At 45.9% G+C, this 18,763-nt stretch overlaps 1 protein-coding gene across 1 annotated transcript; it reads left to right on the top strand.

The window, feature by feature from the left end:
• Positions 1-10,917: 10,917 nt before the first annotated feature.
• LOC125443075 (cell death activator CIDE-3-like) lies at positions 10,918-17,374 on the top strand. The gene is made up of 6 exons (XM_048514955.1): positions 10,918-11,003; positions 12,120-12,193; positions 13,035-13,176; positions 13,264-13,413; positions 15,116-15,303; positions 16,825-17,374. The coding sequence occupies exons 2-6, from the start codon at positions 12,141-12,143 to the stop codon at positions 16,991-16,993; spliced, it is 702 nt and encodes a 233-aa protein (XP_048370912.1). The 5' UTR covers positions 10,918-11,003; positions 12,120-12,140; the 3' UTR covers positions 16,994-17,374.
• Positions 17,375-18,763: the final 1,389 nt, after the last annotated feature.

Here is an 18,763-nt window from a genome sequence, read left to right as displayed (position 1 = left end):
GGGGCAGGAGTATGATGGGGGCGTGATAGGGTGGGCGTGACGGGGTGTGGCAGGAATGCAGGGCGCATGGGTGCCCCGGACGCAGTTTCCCCCCGCTCCAGCCCTGATCCAAAATACTGGTTTTGATCTTATTTAAATTATTGGTCCAGAGTATCTGCAGCACCATGAATACCTCAGTGATCCCACCTTGGATGAGATGAGTACCAAGAGTGGTCTGTTGTAGGAATGTCAGTTGTTACATATTAGCATGGTAGGGACTCATACTTGAGCATTTTTAGCTATCGCTGAACAGCTGTGGCCCTCCCTCTCCCTGAAGGCACAGTTGGCACTTTTCTTCTGGCCTTCTTCGGTATTTCTTTCTGAAAAGCTTTTGAAAACAGATGATTATTTCATTGTGCTGCCCTGAGGTCTCTAAGGCTGCTGCTGTGTTTTCTGCTCTTCTTAATTGATGGCGACGATTGGGCTGACATGTTGCACTTATTACTGTTTGCGCATCACAATCTTTGTTTTTGTCAGAGCTTCTTTTTGCTTGATGCTCTTCTAGGCCACCTTGAATATTTCTTTCTGAATAGAAATATGGGAAGTGCATTTCTTAACAAAACCAGCAGCAGTTTACAGTAAAGAGGTAACTGCAGTAATTCTTCCAGTGGGTGCCATGTGCATTTAATGCACTCTGGAAGGGCTACAGTCAGTCCGGTTCCTGATACTCAGGTCCACCCTGGACACCCTACAGTATACCTAGGTGTAACCTACAGTGTCTTGCTGCTGTGCCCACCTCCTCCTGTCCCCCACCCAACAGCCTCTGCTTGTCGCCCATCCATCCCACTCACCTGCCCTGCTTGCTCAGCCATCTGCCTGCTCAGCCACCTGCTTGCTCACCATTCACCTGCCCACCCCACATGCCCACTGGCCTGCCTCAATTCTGTGGGGAGGGCACAGACCCTATTTCACCTCTTACCCTCTCCCAGCGGGTCCACTTGGAGGGGCTTCTCTCTGTGTCTCTTCGGTAACCACTGCCACCATCTGACCATTGTACAAATTGCCCACTGGGAAGGATCAGGACCCCCTCCCCTTCAGCTTCCTCTCCAGCTCTGAGGTCTTGTCTCTGTGTCTCTCACTCCCATACTTCTGGGCACCACGGTGATAATTTACTGCTTGGCATGCCCCTGGAGGAATAGCCGCTTGCCAATGCCCAGTCTTCCTTCTCTTGGCATCCTGTTTTTAAAATAGCTTGTCCAATATGTTGGCTGTCTATGTGATACAGAGAACTGCTCCCAGCATGACTTCAGGATTTCTGTATGTTTTATTTCTTAATGGGTTCGATCCAGACTAAATTTTCCATCAGTGGGACAAAGATCGTCTCTTCTTAAGTGTTTGACAGCTTTTTACCATTAAACGGTATGCTATCTCAACCTTCTTCGGTATGTCAACAAGGCGCCTTCAGTGACACTTCTGTAATAAGCACAGTTAATTCATTGATGAGTCATTTGAAAAGGAAATTCATTAAGAATTAAGCCTTCCCTCCAGGTCTTAACATAAAAATGTAGGGTAGACATTTTTTAGTACCTGCACAGTAGCCATTTGTTGCAGACTTCTCACAATTAATCCTGGGATTCTGGTTCTAGCCAGGCTGATGGTTGACAGGGCCCTGCTCAAAATCTGGGAAGACGAGTTTACAGACAATATGTTCCACCAAGGGGTTATGAAGAGTAAAGTCCTTCTGGACCTGTGACAGCTCCCAAGAAAAGCAGATGTTGCTTTGGTGGAATCCAAAGCTAAACTGAGTTCTTATAGGTACAAATAGAGTCTCTCATAGTTGCATGGACTAAAAAAGATTAGTGGTTCAGTTTAAAACCATGGACTGCTGAAGGTACCAGCTTACACCCTCATTTTCTTCCAATGGTTCTTTAAACCTGTTTAGATCATTGGGTTACATCACACTCCTCATTGTGAAGGACAACACCATCACTACCTCAGATCCTTCAGCAGAACGTTTTACCATTGGATCTGCCTCTGATGGATTTAGGACCTGTGAGCCTCTCCCGGTCACATGACCTTTCTTCAAAATTATAAGAAATGTCACTGTTGGGTCACAGCACTGCACAGCTGAAAGTGTAGACAAGAGCAGCCCGTTCAGTTTCTTTGCCCACAGTTCAGTTGTGGAAGTGCAATGTATTCTTAATTAACAGATCACACACTCACCTCAGTTCTTAAGTGCCTTACATTACTGAAGACATTTTCAGAGCCTCAGGCTGAAGCACAGAATGGGTTGGCACAGTTGTACGTCAAGGCAGAAATTGATTATGGTGCCATTTCTTCACTCAGTTTGTGTTATAAATTACAGGCAAAGGCCAAGACCTCTATTTGGTGAAGATTTGCCTCCCAGGCCAGACATTCCTAGAAATGAGCAGATCAAGTTAATCCATAAATCAAGTCAACTGTTTCTTCATTTCTCTCTTCTTGGCTTCCTTCCCTTTGGAACTCTCAGCAGAGTCCATAGGATGCTTTGAAGCAAGAGAGGAAGAATCTGGTTAAGCAAGAGCACCCAAGAATGATTTTTTTGTGTTGTCAGCAGTGGAACACAATTTTTACACAGTAATTTGCTAGCATGTCTCTTCTGGACTTGTTGGGGAAAAAATGGTTTGTGATTTGAATGTACTCTTCTAGCTAGCGGGTGGTTAAGAGCAGGTGGATTCTAATCTGGAGAACCAGGTTTGATTCCACACTCCTCCACCTGAGTGGCAGAAGTTTATCATGTGTTTCCGCACTCCTACAATCCTGCTGGGTGATCTTGGGCTAGTCACAGTTCGTTCAGAACTCTCTCAGCCCCACCCACCTCTCAAGGTGTCTGTTGTGGGGAGAGGAAGGGAAAGGCGCTTGTAAGCCACCTTGAGTCTCCTTACAGGAGAGAAGGTGGGGTGTAAATCCAAACTCTTCTTCTTCTTTTAAACCTATAAATAACGTGGAAGTGTTTGAGCCCAGCAGTTGGCATTCACCCATCTCATCAATAGGGCTGTGCATTAGGGTATGCTGAACTGAACCCCAACCCCCACAAAAGCCAGCTAACAGGATAGAGCCAAAACCTTTTAAAAATTGACTTTTTTCTCAGTCAATTGCTTTCCCACAATCCATGTTAGAGAACAGATAATTTTTTTAAAAAATTGTTCCACCGGGCTTTTGGGGAGGCCAGCCGCAGATTGGATGTCCCTGTGTTGCATGCTGTACCATCATTGGCACTACCGGTGTGACATCTTTCAGTATTGTCTGTCCCCTCCTGGCCTTGGGACTGGGAGCCATCATTAGTATTATTAATATTGTTTTACTGGGTTTTAGAATGCTGCTTATTCTGAGTTGTGTATTTTAACTATTTATCACTTATTTATTGTGCACGTTGTTTTAGTTGTGGTTTTGCTGTTTATCAAATTTAATAATAATAATAATAATAATAATAATAATAATAATAATAATAATAATAATAATAATAATAATAATAATAATAATAATAATAATAATAATAATAATAATAGCAGCCCACTCAGAAGGCAACAAGAGGGAGAGATAACAAAAAGAACTGGAAGGGACAAATAGGAGAGATCATTGGAACTTTCCTATTTGGCTAATGGCTGCAAGATGTTTTGCATTGCATTTTTGATAAGCTGCATTAGTCTTAATGTATTGCAGCAACCTATTGAGAGGGTAGGGTGGAAGGGACTGCAGAAAGTTAGAGTGCCATCAACCTGGAGGGAAAATATGGCCAGTCCCTTTAGCAGAAGGATGTTATTTATCTCCATGTCATGAAAAGCTTCAGCTGCCCATTTCCCCACATTGCCTGTTCTATTAAAGGGCTATTTATTCTCCAGGCTCTTGGCAATCCTACTCAAACGTGTAAAATCACTTGGGATGGAGGGAGGAGAGCATGCTGTAATCTCTTCCTCCGTACATAGGTTGCCTATTAGCAAGAACACACGTAGCCAAGTACACTAAGGTGTTACAAGCCTTGATTAAATTGGCACTGGGGTACAGGCTGATCAAAGATTTAAACCACAGATCTAATAGTCTGTTTATTAATAGTTATCAATTTGGGGTGGGGGGAAATCTGGTTCCTTGAGCAAAGAGCCTCTGAACATGAGCATTATAATAATCTCCCCTTATTGTCCATCAAGCAGCTAAACTCTTGTGGACGTATCACTGGAAACAATTTGTGGCTTAATAACAAGGATACTCATGTCTTTTACTTGCTCATTATTTATAGTTATGGCAACAGATGAGAAGGATGCAGCACAGCCATGCTAGTATTGTTCTGGCTCTTACTAAAATTACAGTAGCTGCCAGGTCCCTAATTTAAACCCTATTTAAAGTGAATTTAGCAAGCCCAGGCCTAGGGGAATTGACTTTTTCATCAGCCACAGTCCCCCCTCTCCTACCATTTTCCAAGTCCATATGGACTTGGGAGCCAGTGGAGGGGAGGGGCAGACAGAACCCATGCTCAGCACAGCATAAAGTTCTCCCCCCTGCTGACGCTTTCCAGACCCTCCAGGGCTTGAGAAATGCTGGTGGGGGCAGTTCTTCCTGGGCTTGGGAAATGGCAGAGGTGGAGAGAACTGAAAATAATCAGGGGGGGGGGGGGGTTAACCTGAAAAATTTTGGTAACAGCCAAATAAAACCAAATGGAATCGGCTTTATTCAGCTTTACAAAAAAAATCTGAATTAAAAAAACTGAAACCTGAAATTAACCCACCACAAAACGTTGTGCTCACCCCTAATACAGATAAAACGGGCAGGCTTGGAGACAAATGCCCGTCCCTTTAATAGGACTAATGCTTTAAAATGGATAACAGAAACTAATCAGGGCATGGAGGTAAATTATATCCCTTTGTAAATAATATGCCAGGTGAGTGTGAGGGCATTTTTTCTCCTGGCAGTTGGCAGAACCTGGGGGAAAAAAGCATAGACAGTGGTGGTGAACCTTTGGCACTCCAGATATTATGGACTACAATTCCCCAGGGAATTGGGAATTGTAGACCATAACATCTGGAGTGCCAAAGGTTCGCCACCACAGACATAGAATGTAATTAAGGCTTTAGTGAAACAGCATAGCTGCAGCTCAGAAGGCAAGTGCCTGGACACTAGCATTTCGAACTGCCAACTGCCTGGAGAAAAAGGTGGCCTGTCCCTTTAATTAATGTTCAATGGGATATTATTTTCCAGGTGACGTTATTTATCTACATGCAGTTAAAAGCTTTAGCAGCCCATTTCCACACACGGATTGCCTATTAAAGGGCATAGTACATTATAAGTTAATGATTATGAAATATTACCCCACTTGGGGTACCCCACTTGGGGTAAAAGCAGCTGTTGTCGGGACCTTTGCTTCCAGCCCTCTCCTGAGATTGTCTGATCCAAAATTGGTTTGCCACCAGTTCCTGGTCCTTTTTTTTTTTGGCATGGAAAAGAAGAGATGCCCCAGAACAGCAAAAAAAAAAAAGCAACTTCGGTACATCACAAAGACAATGTGGTCCATCAGAGCTCTGACGCTGATTTGATAAATGCAAGGCTTAGCTTTCCTTACAATGCGCTCCCTTACTTAGGAAGTCTTCATGTGGCACCCTTAGCTGCAACTCTCATTGTGGCATAGGAGCTGCCTGAAAGTTTGTGTGTTTGGGAAAGGGAAGAAAGGCTTTTATAAGATCCAATGGGAAAGAAATCTCTCAGTTCCCCCGCCCCCGCCCCCTTCCCCATTCTCTTTTTTTTCTGGGATTGAATGACAGCCCGCATCATAAATGGAGAAGAATCTCTTGCAGCTACTGTTTTTCTTGTTGATCCACCCATCCTGAGCCCTAGAACCTCCCTTTCTGGAAATGGAATAAACCTCATCTCCCCTCACTGAAGATACGATGCAAACAACTTTTGCTTATATAACTGCCTCTGTAACCAGAGTCTATCCACTCCCTTTCACCCACTGGTCCAAGTGTATCATGTGGACGGGTCAGGATGCTTGCAGATCAGCACTAGTTCTTCACAGCCCCCTCCTTCACATAAGTTTTTCCAGACCAAATCCCAGCATGCCCCAGTCAGACAGAGAACGGCAGAGTTCTGCCATCTTGCAAAGGCAATGACTGTGACTTCAGCTTTCATTAAGGAATAAGCGACTTATATTTTGCCCCCACCACAGGAAAACAGGAACTGGGGAAGGAGTAACTCTTAAACCATGGGTGACCTGTGACCTTATGCTAGTCGCACTCCTCACAGGGTTGTTGTGAGGACAAAATGGAGAAGAGGAAAATGATGGAAAGCAATCACCGCTAATATTCCCACCTCAAAAGGGGAAAGAATCACAAAACTTTGAAAGCACTTTCTCCTGTCAGACACAAGGCCTTTGGGCAGCTAATTTTGGAGTTATGTGATGTGTCTTCCTGTCCTTCAAATCCAACAAATCTATGAAATCACATTACATTCCCTCTCGGTTGAAATTATAAGTCGATGATGTTATTGCTGTGCCCTCCAGCATTTTAACTGGGGGAATTCTGATCCTGTGTCTGAGGCTCAGATACAAGGCAGATAAGCATCTTCTAAATGCCAATGGAGAGATCCAATAGATTGTGACATTGTCTCATGCAACAGGCAGTTTTCAAGGACAGCAACGCTCACCTGTTGGGGAAATTGCTGTTATTTGAAAGCCAGACACGAATTGCTGTCATTGGAGCCGACAGAGCAAAGACGGGGTCCGTGGAGAGTTGTGGAGGCACCGCAAGTTACTCCCTGGTTAAAAGTGTCCATAGAGTTGCCATTTTGATGGTTTACAAGCAAAGGGAGTTATATGCCTTTCCTACTGTGGTGCTAGGGTTGCCATCCTCCAGGTGAGGCCTGGAAATTTGCTGGAATTACAACTGATCTCTAGGCTGTGCAGAGAGAAAATGGCTACTTTGGAGGGTGGACTCTGAAGCATCATCTGTTTCCTAAGGTTTCTTCTCTCCCCCCCCTCCCCACATCCCCCCCAAAAAATATCCAGGAATTTCCTAACCCAGAGTTAGCAATGCTATCAGAAGTGACCAGAAGCTAAACTTCTGCTCCGATAGTATACTTGGGAAAGTTGTGTTTATTATTTATTTATTCACAAAATTTATATCCCATCTTTCTGCCTTCATCAGGTAGAACCAAAGTGAGTTTTTACCGTGACTCCCTTTCCCTTTTTTGAAAGAATTTCCAATGAACTTAAAAGAAATGGCAGCTATTAAAGAAGCAGGGGATTCAAATGCGACATTCTCTCTTAAAGCTGAAGATGTAAAGTTATCGTTCAGCTGGGAGAACTGTTAAACAGGAATTCCCAGAACCAATTACACTGACAATTTCAAAGCAGTTTTAGAGGGGATATAGAGAGCCCTTTTCCAGACAGTAACTCACTATGGTGGGTTTTTAGGACTGAAAGGTGACAAACCTTCTAGATATTGTACTGTTGGAGGCTTTCACGGCCGGAATCACTAGGGTGTTGTGGGTTTTCCGGATTGTATGGCCGTGTTCCAGTAGCATTCTCTCCTGACGTTTCACCTGCATCTGTGGCTGGCTCTGATGGTAGTAAGCAAGTGGTAGTAAAGCAAGTGGAGTATATACACCTGTGGAATGTCCAGGGTGGGAGAAGAACCATTTGCATTGGCTAAAAGTGTTCAAGGTGCAATTTGCAAACGTATTTGCAAGTTCTAGATATTGTCAGATGTGTGGCTATCTTTATTCCTTTGCACAGACCTTTGCACCGCTATGTCCTCCCACCCCCTCCATCTAGCAACTCACAGCCAAAGAAAGTCTTAACAAAATGTGCTGGGGAAGGGAGACATAACAAAATCAGCTTGATGGTCCTTAAGGACCTGGGCGCTCTCTCTCTCTCTCTCTCTCTCTCTCTCTCTCTCTCTCTCTCTCTCTCTCTCAATCCACACTTCAAAAAGCCACACTAATGAAAGTCTTGAGAGAGGGATCCAGAGAGAGAAGTCGTTGGTACTCTGAATTGGGGCACAAGGATAAGCAAAATGCTTGGAGTTTTTAGTTGAGAGTCGAAATCTGAAGCATCCTGAATCTGTAGTTGCTCTTTGGGAATTTGATATTAGGTACACACACACTTACACAACTGAGGCCAGGGCTATTGGAAGCATTACACAGAGGTGCACATTTTGCCAGGTGTACTTTGTTGTGCACTGAATCTACTGAAATTCCCTCTTCTTTGCACACTTAAAGGTACATGAGTCCCGGCCTGCCCTCCGTGGAGCTAATCGTTCTACTTTATTTAAACACATGCAAATTTAACTCTGCTGACTAAACATGAGCGCAAACTACTCTCAGAAGAGCCAGATGGCAAACAGATGTTGGTGCTGTCTAGGCACCACTGGGGATGCTCAGTGGTATCGTATAGCCCAATCTTGTCAAATTTCGGAAGCTAAGCAGAGTAGGAACTAAGACAGGAGACCACCAAAGAAGACTTTGCAGAGGAAGGCAATGGCAAACCTCATCTCCTTACTCACTTGTCTTGAAAACCTTATGGGGTCACCAAAAGCTGGTTGTGGCTTGATAGCACTTTACACATTCACAGGCTCATAAATGCCAGTTTATAAGCATAGCTAAGGAGTAATTGAATTGTGGAATTTAGTACCAGTAGCACAGATGGATGGCTTTGTAAAGGGGTTGAAGAAATTCATGGAGGAGAGGTACATTGACATCTACCAGCCGTTATGACTGAAGGGAACTTTCTCATCCAGAAACAGCAAAGTCTTAAGTGCCAGGGCTAGAGAGCAATATTGGGGAGGGGGGGGGGATCTTGGCCAACGTGCTCTGTTTGTTGGCCTTCCAAGGTAACTGGTTGACCAGTGGGTGAAACAGAATGCTATACCAGATAGATCATGAATCTGCTCCCGCAGGGATCCTCTTGAAGACCATTAACAATCAGGCCTTGTCCAAGCCACCCCCCCTTCCAATTTATTTCACTGAGGACATCAGGTTAACAGGGAAGGAAGGTGGAGCTTGTCCATGGTATATAATCAAGATTCATTCTGTGTATAAGAACAACATGCAAAGAATTCAGTGGAAATAAAAGCCTGGTAAGTGGGAAATGGATGAGTGGGGTCAGCACTGGGGCTGTGGTATAGTTTATAGGCTGCACTGAAAATTGTTTGGGTATCCATGTGGGCTTAATGCTTCTTTTCCCTGAGAAAAAATGAGTTGGCTGCCTTTCTGCCTTAAAAGGGGCAAAGACTAATTGGTCAGATATTGATTAAAATGGGTGTTTGGGAGGGTGGCCTCTATAATATTGTACCCCATTGAAGTTCCTCTCCTCCGCAGACCCTCTCTCCAGTGTGGTGTAGTGGTTAAGAGCAGGTGGATTCTAATCTGGAGAACCAGGTTTTAGTCCCCACTCCTCCACCTGAGTGGCAGAGGCATATCTGGTGAACCAGATGTGTTTCTGCACTCCTACACATGAAACCTGCTGGGTGGTCTTGGGCTAGTCACAGTTCTCTCAGCCCCACCTACCACACAAGGGGAGTAGGTCTGTTGTGGGGAGAGGAAGGGAAAGGAGCTTGTAAACCACCTTGAGTCTTCTTACAGGAGAGAAAGGTGGGATACAAACCCAAACTCTCTTCTTCTCAGCACCATCTTTCAAACCTCAGGGTATTTCCCAACCCAGAACTGACAACCCTGAGCATAGAAGAAGTGTGCTTACTCCCTCTGTTAGGAAAGATTTATTTAATTGTATTGTTGAAGGCTTTCACAGCCAGAATCACTAAGGTGTTGTGGATTTTCCGGTTTGTATGGCAGTGTTCCAGTCAATCCAAATACTGGCACATGGCCATACAACCCGGAAAACCCACAACACCCTATTTATTTAATTGCTTGGATTCAATTGTGGTCCCTGCTTTTCTTCCCTGTGGAAGACTCAAAGTGGTTTATAATCTCATTCGCTCTGCCTCTGTTTTATCCTCACAATAACCTTGCAAGGTAGATTAGGCTGAGAGAGTGACTGGCCCAGGGTCACCCAGCAAGCATCCTTGGAAGAGCAGAGACTGGAATTGGCCATTTCCAGATCTTCGTCTGACATTCTAACCATTACACCATGCTGGCTCTCAATCAGCTAATGGACCCCATGTCTCGGAAAGGGGTGGTGGTGGAAACAAAACGAGAAAAGCCATGCTGAACAAATTAATAAATGCTGCATATATTTAATATGCTGGAAATAGGCTGCTTGGCCGACTTTAATGGTTCCTGCATTCAACAGGTGCCGTCTTCTGACTTCTTGTGTTTCCGCTGCTGCAGTTTCTTGTTAAGTTCAAACTGCATGAAACGATTTTTGTCCAGAACTATGTATACTTTGCACTTAAAAAACCCCAACAACACTGGGCCAAAGTTACCACTTTTGTAGCTGGAATAAATTGCGTAAATTGAGCAGTCTTGGTATAAGTCTTGCTTAACAAGTGTGCTACCAGTTTGTATTTTCCCAGATTTGCTAGTCCGGGAGTAGCAAGGTCCCCTGTTGCTTTTCCTGTGGGAGCTTTTTTACGGTGGCGAAAGTTGTTGTTGGAGGAGGCTATGCTGCAGGTCTGTTTTTATACTTTTAGGTGGGAATTCTTGCATGCCTTGTCTTTCTGCTGCAGCTTTGTTGTTTTGAGTCTAAAGAGAAAGGCAGGAGAAAGGGTAACAAATGCTGCCGATAGCAAAGAAAAGGGTGAGGAATTTGCCAAGAATGGTTGGAGCTCATATTTTTCTCACCTACACAGAGCTGAGGCTGTTCCCACTTCATTTGCCCTGATGAAACTCCTGTCTGTTCCTTTGCCCTGATGGCCCCACAGCTTACGCCTGCTCAAGTCCTCATGATGCAAGGGGCAGACAAGTTGGCAGGCAGACTCTGCCCCTTGGGGCCACCCCTCCCTTTCCTGTCCAAAGGGCAGACAAAAGTCCACTGTGTATAAACTGATAGCAGTCAGCCCAGCCCTGTAGAACTGGGGTAGTTGGTGTTCAGCTCAGCTAAGGTAAGTTGCTGCTTTCCTGGGGTGTAAGTGCCAGACTAAGAAAGCGTATGGTGAGCAATTCTCTGTTTCTCAGCATGGGGGACCTGTTGGAGATTGTTGGGGTGAGAGTTGCTTGGGGGTGATAGCAATTTACATTTGTTCTCATCTTGAGAGAGCTTGAAGATAGTAAATACCACTTGCTTTACATTACTCCGTACTGGTTCATAACTTCTTGCTTTCATCCTGGGTTGCCCCTTCATGTGGCTTAAGTCAGCTGGAACTATTCATTATGCAGACAGTTTATTTGCCTTGAACTGTATAAGTGGGGGAAGGGCTGAGCTGGGAGCTGTTCTGCCTCGCAGGAGCCTCTGTAACTACCTGGGTCCTTTCAGGATTTGATACCGACCTGTGTCTTTCTCCATGTAATGATCAGACTGGTGTGATCTGAAGAGAGAGGGGGCACAGGAAACAACTGAGAGTTGAATAGGGTTGATAGATTGGTGGAGGAAATGTGAAATTTCCAGCACTTTTCAATTGCTTTGTACCTTGCGTGGATTTCTATATAGGCTGTATTGCATCATTCTCCGATTTTGCCATTCAGCTCCGTTGCATTGTTTGTATATATGATACTGTGCTAGTACATTGGTCTTCTAACTTTAAGCCAGTTTTATTCACTGTTGTGTGTTTAATAGTATTCTTACTGCATTTTTTCAAATTGCGTGATCTCCCTTGACTCGAAGTGAGAAAGACGGCCTACAACGGGAGTGAATTGCCGCCTCATGATAATGAGGAAGAACTAAGATCCCCAGCTTGGTCCTTTGTTGTAAGACACTAGAAGTCCATGTTGTCAAAGGCTTTCATGGCCAGAATCACTGGAGTGTTGTGGGGTTTCTGGGCTGTATGGCCGTGTTCCAGTAGCATTTTCTCCTGATGTTTCGCCTGCACCTGTGACTGGCAGGTCCTCTGAAGATGGCCATACAGCCCGGAAACCCCACAACACTCCACTAGAAGTCTATTTGTTAAAGGACTACCAACACTAGATCTATAGCCTTGAACGCCTGTCTTACATCCATGGACCTCCAAGAGAATATGGGAACTGTGGACTGGCAATAAACTTTAAGCTTTTTCTTCCTCCAGCTCAGAGCTATCCTGACAAAGATGGACTATGCCAAGAAGTCTCTGGGACTGCTCTCCCCAAGGTCTCTTTCTAAGTAAGTATCCATATGTGGTGGGGGAGGGTGTTTGTGGCTTCGTCTTTTCACATTGAAATAGAGCCAGCGTGGTGTAGTGGTTAAGAGTGAAGGACTCCAGTCTGGAGAACCAGGTTTGATTCCCCTCTCCTCAGCCATGAAGCCTACTGGGCCACTTCGATACTTCTTACAATTGAGAAAAGCCACCCTGAAAGCCTACAAGGTAGGGCACAGAGGCTGTGGCTTGCCATTGTTGCATCATCAAGTAGAATTCAGAGATAACCTATTGCGATGATCAGCCTATCTTTGATGAATTTGTTTAATTCCCTTTCAGGGCCCTCTAAGTATGTTATTTGTATATTATTGAGACTGTTATTTGAAATAATGTTTGATACTGTTGTATATGTTAAGTTATTGATAATATATATTTTGTTGTGAACCGGCCTGAGCCTTTCGGGGGAGGGCGGTATATAAATTAACGTTTTATTCTATTCTAAGTGAGTGATCATCGCTGTGCCCTGTGTCAGAATGCTCTACAGGTTAATTGCATATTGAACAAGATCATCATGGGCAGTCCCCACCACCACCCTCACCTGCGCCCCTCCAAGTCCCCATCTGCCCTGGAAAACCCCGCCCCGCCCCGCCCCCAGAACGCCCCACCCCCAGAACGCCCCACCCCTGGAACACCTCCACAGGGGCTTGCGTCTGGTGTGTTGCACACACACCCCGCCCCATTGGCACTACACCACTGCCCTCACCAAATTCCAACTGCTAGGGCTCCTGAAAGGGAAGGAATGCCAGTTAAGTCAAGCTATGGGCTTGAGTGGCTTTCCTAAACTGATTCTGTGTCCTCTTTTCCTAGGTGTGTCTCTACCGGGGCCTCCATGACACAACAACTGCTAGCCACCCCTACTCAACGTGCCCGGCCTTACCGAGTGAGCAACTGGGACCGCACCGTGCGCAAGGGTATTATGGCTGACAGCTTGGAGGACTTGGTTGAGAAAGTAAGCATCTGAAGGCCCTGTTATTGAGTGGAGGTGGAAAGTCTGTTATTGCAACAGTGGTAATTGCATTCCAATGTATTTGCACAGGTGCGCAATGCTCTGCTCTTGGTGGGTACCCTATCAATTGTCATAGAGGAGGATGGCACCAGCGTGGAGACAGAAGAGTTCTTCCAGACTCTAGAGGAGGGAACCGTGTTGCAAGTGTTAACCAAGGGCCAGATCTGGCGTCCAGCCAAGGTGAGCACAGACAGGTCAAACCCTGTGAAAATGGGTGGGGCAGTCCTGGCAATGCTGAGATGTCCCTTGTGTTTGGATGCCAATAAGCAATGCTGGCCAAATTATTCTTCAGAATGTAGGTCTGCGGTTGAGCAAAGGGCATACATTTACTTTAATATCCATGAAATGTGGAACTATCGCAATTGAAAACACTTGCTATGGTTCAAAATAGGAAATGGAGACATTAACTAGGACAGGATACTTTGAAAGTAGAAGACCAACTTTACTTGGGATTTTCTGGCCGTTAAGGTTTCACCTGTTGTGCATAGTTGTAACTCTGCCAAGAGCACTGAGAGCTAGAAACCTGCTTATTTTTAGAAAGGAAGTGAATACTGAGACTCAGGGGCAATCGGAATCTCTGGTCTGGTACTCCCTTAATGAAAGGTTTTTTATGTGTAAACTATTTCCTTCAAGTTGTGGCTGGAGATCTTCTGCTATTACATCTGATCGCCACACTGGCGTATCTAGGGGGGCAGGGGTGGTCTTGAGCAGTGGTGGGATCCAAAAATTTTAGTAACAGGTTCCCATGGTGGTGGGATTCAAACTTTGGCATAGCGCCAATGGGGCTGGGCGGGGCATGACAGGGATGTGGCATTCCTGGGCGGGGCTGTGGCAAGGACACAGCCACTGCGCCGGTCCTTAGGTGGGAAGCGAATGCACGCAGGCACAGGCTGCCACGTACGCCGGTGCTCCTCCTGCTAAACTGCTTCAATTTCTGTGTGCTACTGCTGAGAGGAGGGGCGTAACTAAGGCAAAAGCCCCTTGGGGATGGGGCGGTCTACAAATATAAATAAATCAATCAATCAATCAATCAATCAATCAATCAATCAATCAATCAATCAATCAATCAATCAATCAATCAATCAATCAATCAATCAATCAATCAATCACGTGGCAAAATCACCAATTAGTAACCCCCTCTCGGCACACACAAATAATTAGTGACCTACTCTCGGGAACCTGTGAGAACCTGCTGGATCCCATCTCTGGTCTTGAGCCCCAGGCACCAGATCTTTGCAGCCCCATCAACCTCAACTGTGCTGCGGCGGAGTTTGGGACTGGGACTCAGTGCTGGCAAGCCGGGATCGCCCTGCCCATGATCCCATGTGAAGGCCAGGTGTGAGGGTGGCCTGATGGGGATAGCAAAGGCCCCTTTGAGCCTGGTTGAGGCCCGGTTTGGATCCAGCTCGAAGTTGCTGGAACCAAGCCTGGCCTCAGCTGGCTCATCCCTCTAGCTTTATACTATTGACTCTGCCCTCCCAAGTCCGGCAGGCCCTGTTTGCAGTCTCCACATTGAGATTGTGGGTAGGATGAGCCTGGCTCACTGGCCTTCCAACTGTGCCTTGTACCCAGCTGGGGTGAAGCACAGCTTTGCGGGAGGGCGCAGCACCTGCTTTAGCCCCAGGCATCATTGTAAGTAGATACACCCTCAGATCGCCAGGTGACAGATCAGTTCACCTGGAGAAAATGGCTGTTTGGAGGGTTGACTCTACATCATTATACCCTGCTGAGATCCCTCCCCTCCTCAAGCCTTGCTCTCCGCAAGCTCTTGCCCCAAAATCTCCAGGTATTTTGCAACCTGGAGCCGACAACCCTACTAATCGTTGTGTGACAGTTTTGAAAACCTAATTAGCACTGCTTTTTGTTTGTTTGTTTTGGGCAGACTGCAGGCTACCAGCTGTCATTTTCCCACAAGCCCCGGCACCGGATTGATGTGGCATGTGTAACTTTTGATCTCTACAAGACCAATCCTCGGGACTTAATTGGTTGCTTGAACGTTAAAGCCACCCTCTATGGCACATACAGTATGTCCTATGATATGCAGTGCTACGGAGCCAAACGGATGATGAAGTGAGTGGCAGAGTCCTTTTCCCCCCCTCCCTCCTACCCTCCATCACAATAGAGTTGTCTAATGCCTGAAATAAGAGTCCTCTGAACTATATGAAAGCCTAGGGACCTGTTCATGTTAGTGAATGGCTTAGACCAGGGGTGTCCAACTCTGGTGCCCCAGATGTTCACGGACTACAATTCCTATCAGTCTCTGCCAACATGGCCAATTACATCTGGGGCACCAGAGTTGGACACCCCTGGCTTAGACCCTGGTAAGAGGGTCTTTGGTAGGAAAAAATGGCTGGGGAGAGTTTTGTAATAACTTAGGTTGAATAAAGAAGGCTTGCTTCTTCCCTTCCTGCTTAGAAATACCCCAAGGCTGCTAACAAGAACGATAAAACAATTGGGAAAATCAGGTGAAGCATCATTAAATGTTCTCTGTAAGTGGTTAAGTGAACGGAGGCCTTGAGTGTCTTCCCATAATCATATTTGATTCCACAATGATACTCCACGAGTGCTTGCAACTTCATTCTCAATCTGTAGTTTGAGCTCTCTAACTGTTTTGACAGGGAACATTTTTGCGCGAAGGTGCTAATTTGAGAACACAGAGATGATATGGGAACGATGAGAAAGGATGCAGCATTAAACACAACAAGAATGGACACTTGGAAACATCAGCTTAACTGCAACAGATGGTGGCATGCAATGGCAAACTTGAGTGGAACTGTGGTGCAGTGGTTAGCATTGACCTAGAACTGGGTAGACCTAGGGCGATGCCGCACATGAGTAAAATAGGTTCAATCCAGTTCCCTGAGAAGGGTACTGACCTAGGTCGAAGCCATTGTTGTTCCCCACTGCAACCAGCTTGATCCCAGCTCGGAGGGCGGAATCATCCTGTGCCTCTTCGCCGTTCCGTTCCGATTGGCTACTGTTCTATGGCCATGTTCCGTCTATCCCCACACACGTTATTAAAAAAAACTGCCACAGGAATGGAGGGACAAAGGTGGCGTTTTTTGATTGGCCAGCTGTACGCATGCCCGAAACACTCAGCTGTGATTGGCTGAATGGGGGACTCCTGGCATCAGAGATTCCGCATTTTACTGGAATTGAGCTGAGTTCGAGCATGGTTACCTGAAAAAGTAGTAGTTCCCAACTGGAGTCGGAAATTTGACAGTTAAAGGGGGTGAAGCTGGTACAAAACCACGTTGATCCCAGTGGTTGTGCAGAGCACTTAAGTCGAACGCAGCTCGAACTTAGGTCGATAACTCAAGTGCAGAATTGACCCTAGAGTCAAGTCCTCATTCTGCCATGAAACTCATTGGATGACCCTGGGCCAGACTTCCTGTCCTGACATCACACGTTTGTTTGTTTTTTACATGCCACGCTTCCTCTTAGGGGCTCAGGACAGCTTCCATCCCGTAAAACACAATAATTACAGTCCATATTAAAACATTTTTAATTAGAAAGTGACTTAATGAGGACAATATGTCCTTTGTCCTGTGGTCCTTCTGGGTTCCTGACAGTGTTCCTTTCTTATCACAGGGAAGCTCTGCGCTGGACACTCTTCACAATGCAAGCTACAGGCCACGTGCTGCTTGGCACGTCTTGTTACATGCAGCAGTTGTTGGATGCCAGTGAAGAGCAGAAAGAGGAAGTCTCGTCGCTTCTGCCCAGCCTCCAGTTTCTTCCCACCAGGAAAATGCTGAAGTGAAGGCGGTTCCCTCGTCACTGAGACTCTGTATTGGAAGCTGATACACCAGCTCCTGCTATGGCGTAAGGGTGAATAGAGGCTGGGCATTTTTATGCTCCACCTGGACATAAATGTAGCCGGTAGAAAAGTTGCTTGGAACACAACACAGGGTGTCAGAAGATTTTCTTCATGCTCATTCAGATGTACTGTGCTGAGGAAAATGTGCTATTTCAATGTGCCAAAAAGCACTGCTTACTAGTCGGTGAAAGCCATGAAGAAAGGCCTCAAATACTTTTTTAAAAAGAACTGTTTTCTTTTCTGGATGCATCATTTCTCACATGGTGTCCTGCCGTAATGAGTATTGTATTGTGAATATATAATATTTAAAGACTATTTCTTAAACCACGACTCCTTCCTTTACTACTTAACCCTGGTAAAAGCATCCGTTTAATGCAGGTCTATCAAAGTTGATCAATTGGCCACAAAGTTGACTGCAGCAAAGTTGCCAGATGTTCCAAGAAGTCAATAATTCCCTTGTGTGAGCAGCAGTTCCTTAAACTACATTGGTAGGGAGGGGAGGAGGGAAGCCAGCCTCCACTCCAGAGGGGACCGAGGGATTCCCTGGAATTACAGCTTATTTCCAGACTGCAGATCCATTCCCCTGGAGAAAGTGTCTGCTTTGGAGCAGTGGTGGGATCCAAAAATTTTAATAACAGGTTCCCATCGTGGTGGGATTCAAACTGTGGCGTAGCGCCAATGGGGCTGTGTGGGGCACAACAGGGGCGTGGCCGGGCATTCCAGGGGCGGGGCATTCCTGGGCGGGGCTGTGGCAAGGATGCAGCTGCTGCGCCGGTCCTTGGGCGGGAAACAAATGCACGCAGGTGCAGGCTGCCACGCACGCCGGTGCACCTCCTGCTAGACTGCTTCAAGTTCTGCGCGCTACTACTGAGAGGAGGGGCGTAACTAAGGCAAAAATCACGTGGCAAGATCACCAATTAGTAACCCCCTCTTGGGAACCTGTGAGAACCTGCTGGATGCCACCTCTGCTTTGGAGGATGGACTCGTATGGCATTGTACCCCATTGAAGTCCCTGTCTTCTCCAGGCTCCATCCCAAAATCTCGAGGAGTTTCCCAATCTATCCCCATCCCCACCTGGTAACCAGGTAGTACTACTTCTACCTTCATCCGCAGGTGGACTCCCAATTAAGTTGCACTGTCCCTGTCTTCCTACTGATTAGCTGTGGTAACTTGTGGAGAGGGGTAAATAAGCATGAGCCCTACAAATTACATGAGCCCTACGGGGGAGGGCTGGGCATAAATCAAATGAATGAATGAATGAATGAATGAATGAATGAATGAATGAATGAATGAATGAATGAATGAATGAATGAATGAATGAATTGCAGTATTCCACCAGTGCTTTCCTGAAAGTTGGGTCATCCTTGTTTAACACTCCCTTTTTTCTAAATTAAAGATCATTGTCTAAAAAAGTATCTTCCACTCCCACTATATGTGTCCTTGGCCTGTTGGATAGACTTCCTCTGCCACAGACTGACAGAAAAAGCAAACTGTGCTTAGGGAGCTCCCCTGGACACTGAATGAAGAAGAAAAGTTGGTTTTTATATCCTGCTTTTCTCAACCTTCCAGGAATCTTAAAGCGGCTTACAGTTGCCTTCTCTTCCTCTCCCCCAAACAAACACCTTGTGAGGTAGGTGGAGCTGAGAGAGTCTGGGGGGAGAACTGTGGCTGGCCCAAGGTCACCCAGCAGGCTTCATGTGTAGGAGTCGGGGA

This window comes from Sphaerodactylus townsendi, linkage group LG13 (genome assembly GCF_021028975.2).
Source record: "Sphaerodactylus townsendi isolate TG3544 linkage group LG13, MPM_Stown_v2.3, whole genome shotgun sequence".
Lineage (NCBI taxonomy): Eukaryota > Metazoa > Chordata > Lepidosauria > Squamata > Sphaerodactylidae > Sphaerodactylus > Sphaerodactylus townsendi.
Note: the sequence above shows the minus strand (reverse complement) of the source record. Positions and strands in the feature narration are given on the sequence as shown.

Excerpts from the sequence above, each read along its gene's own strand:
- LOC125443075 (XM_048514955.1), top strand. The coding sequence starts at position 12,141 with ATGGACTATGCCAAGAAGTCTCTGGGACTGCTCTCCCCAAGGTCTCTT. Across the intron at positions 12,194-13,034 it reads TCCCCAAGGTCTCTTTCTAA|GTGTGTCTCTACCGGGGCCT; the intron begins GTAAGTATCCAT and ends CTCTTTTCCTAG. Across the intron at positions 13,414-15,115 it reads AGATCTGGCGTCCAGCCAAG|ACTGCAGGCTACCAGCTGTC; the intron begins GTGAGCACAGAC and ends TGTTTTGGGCAG.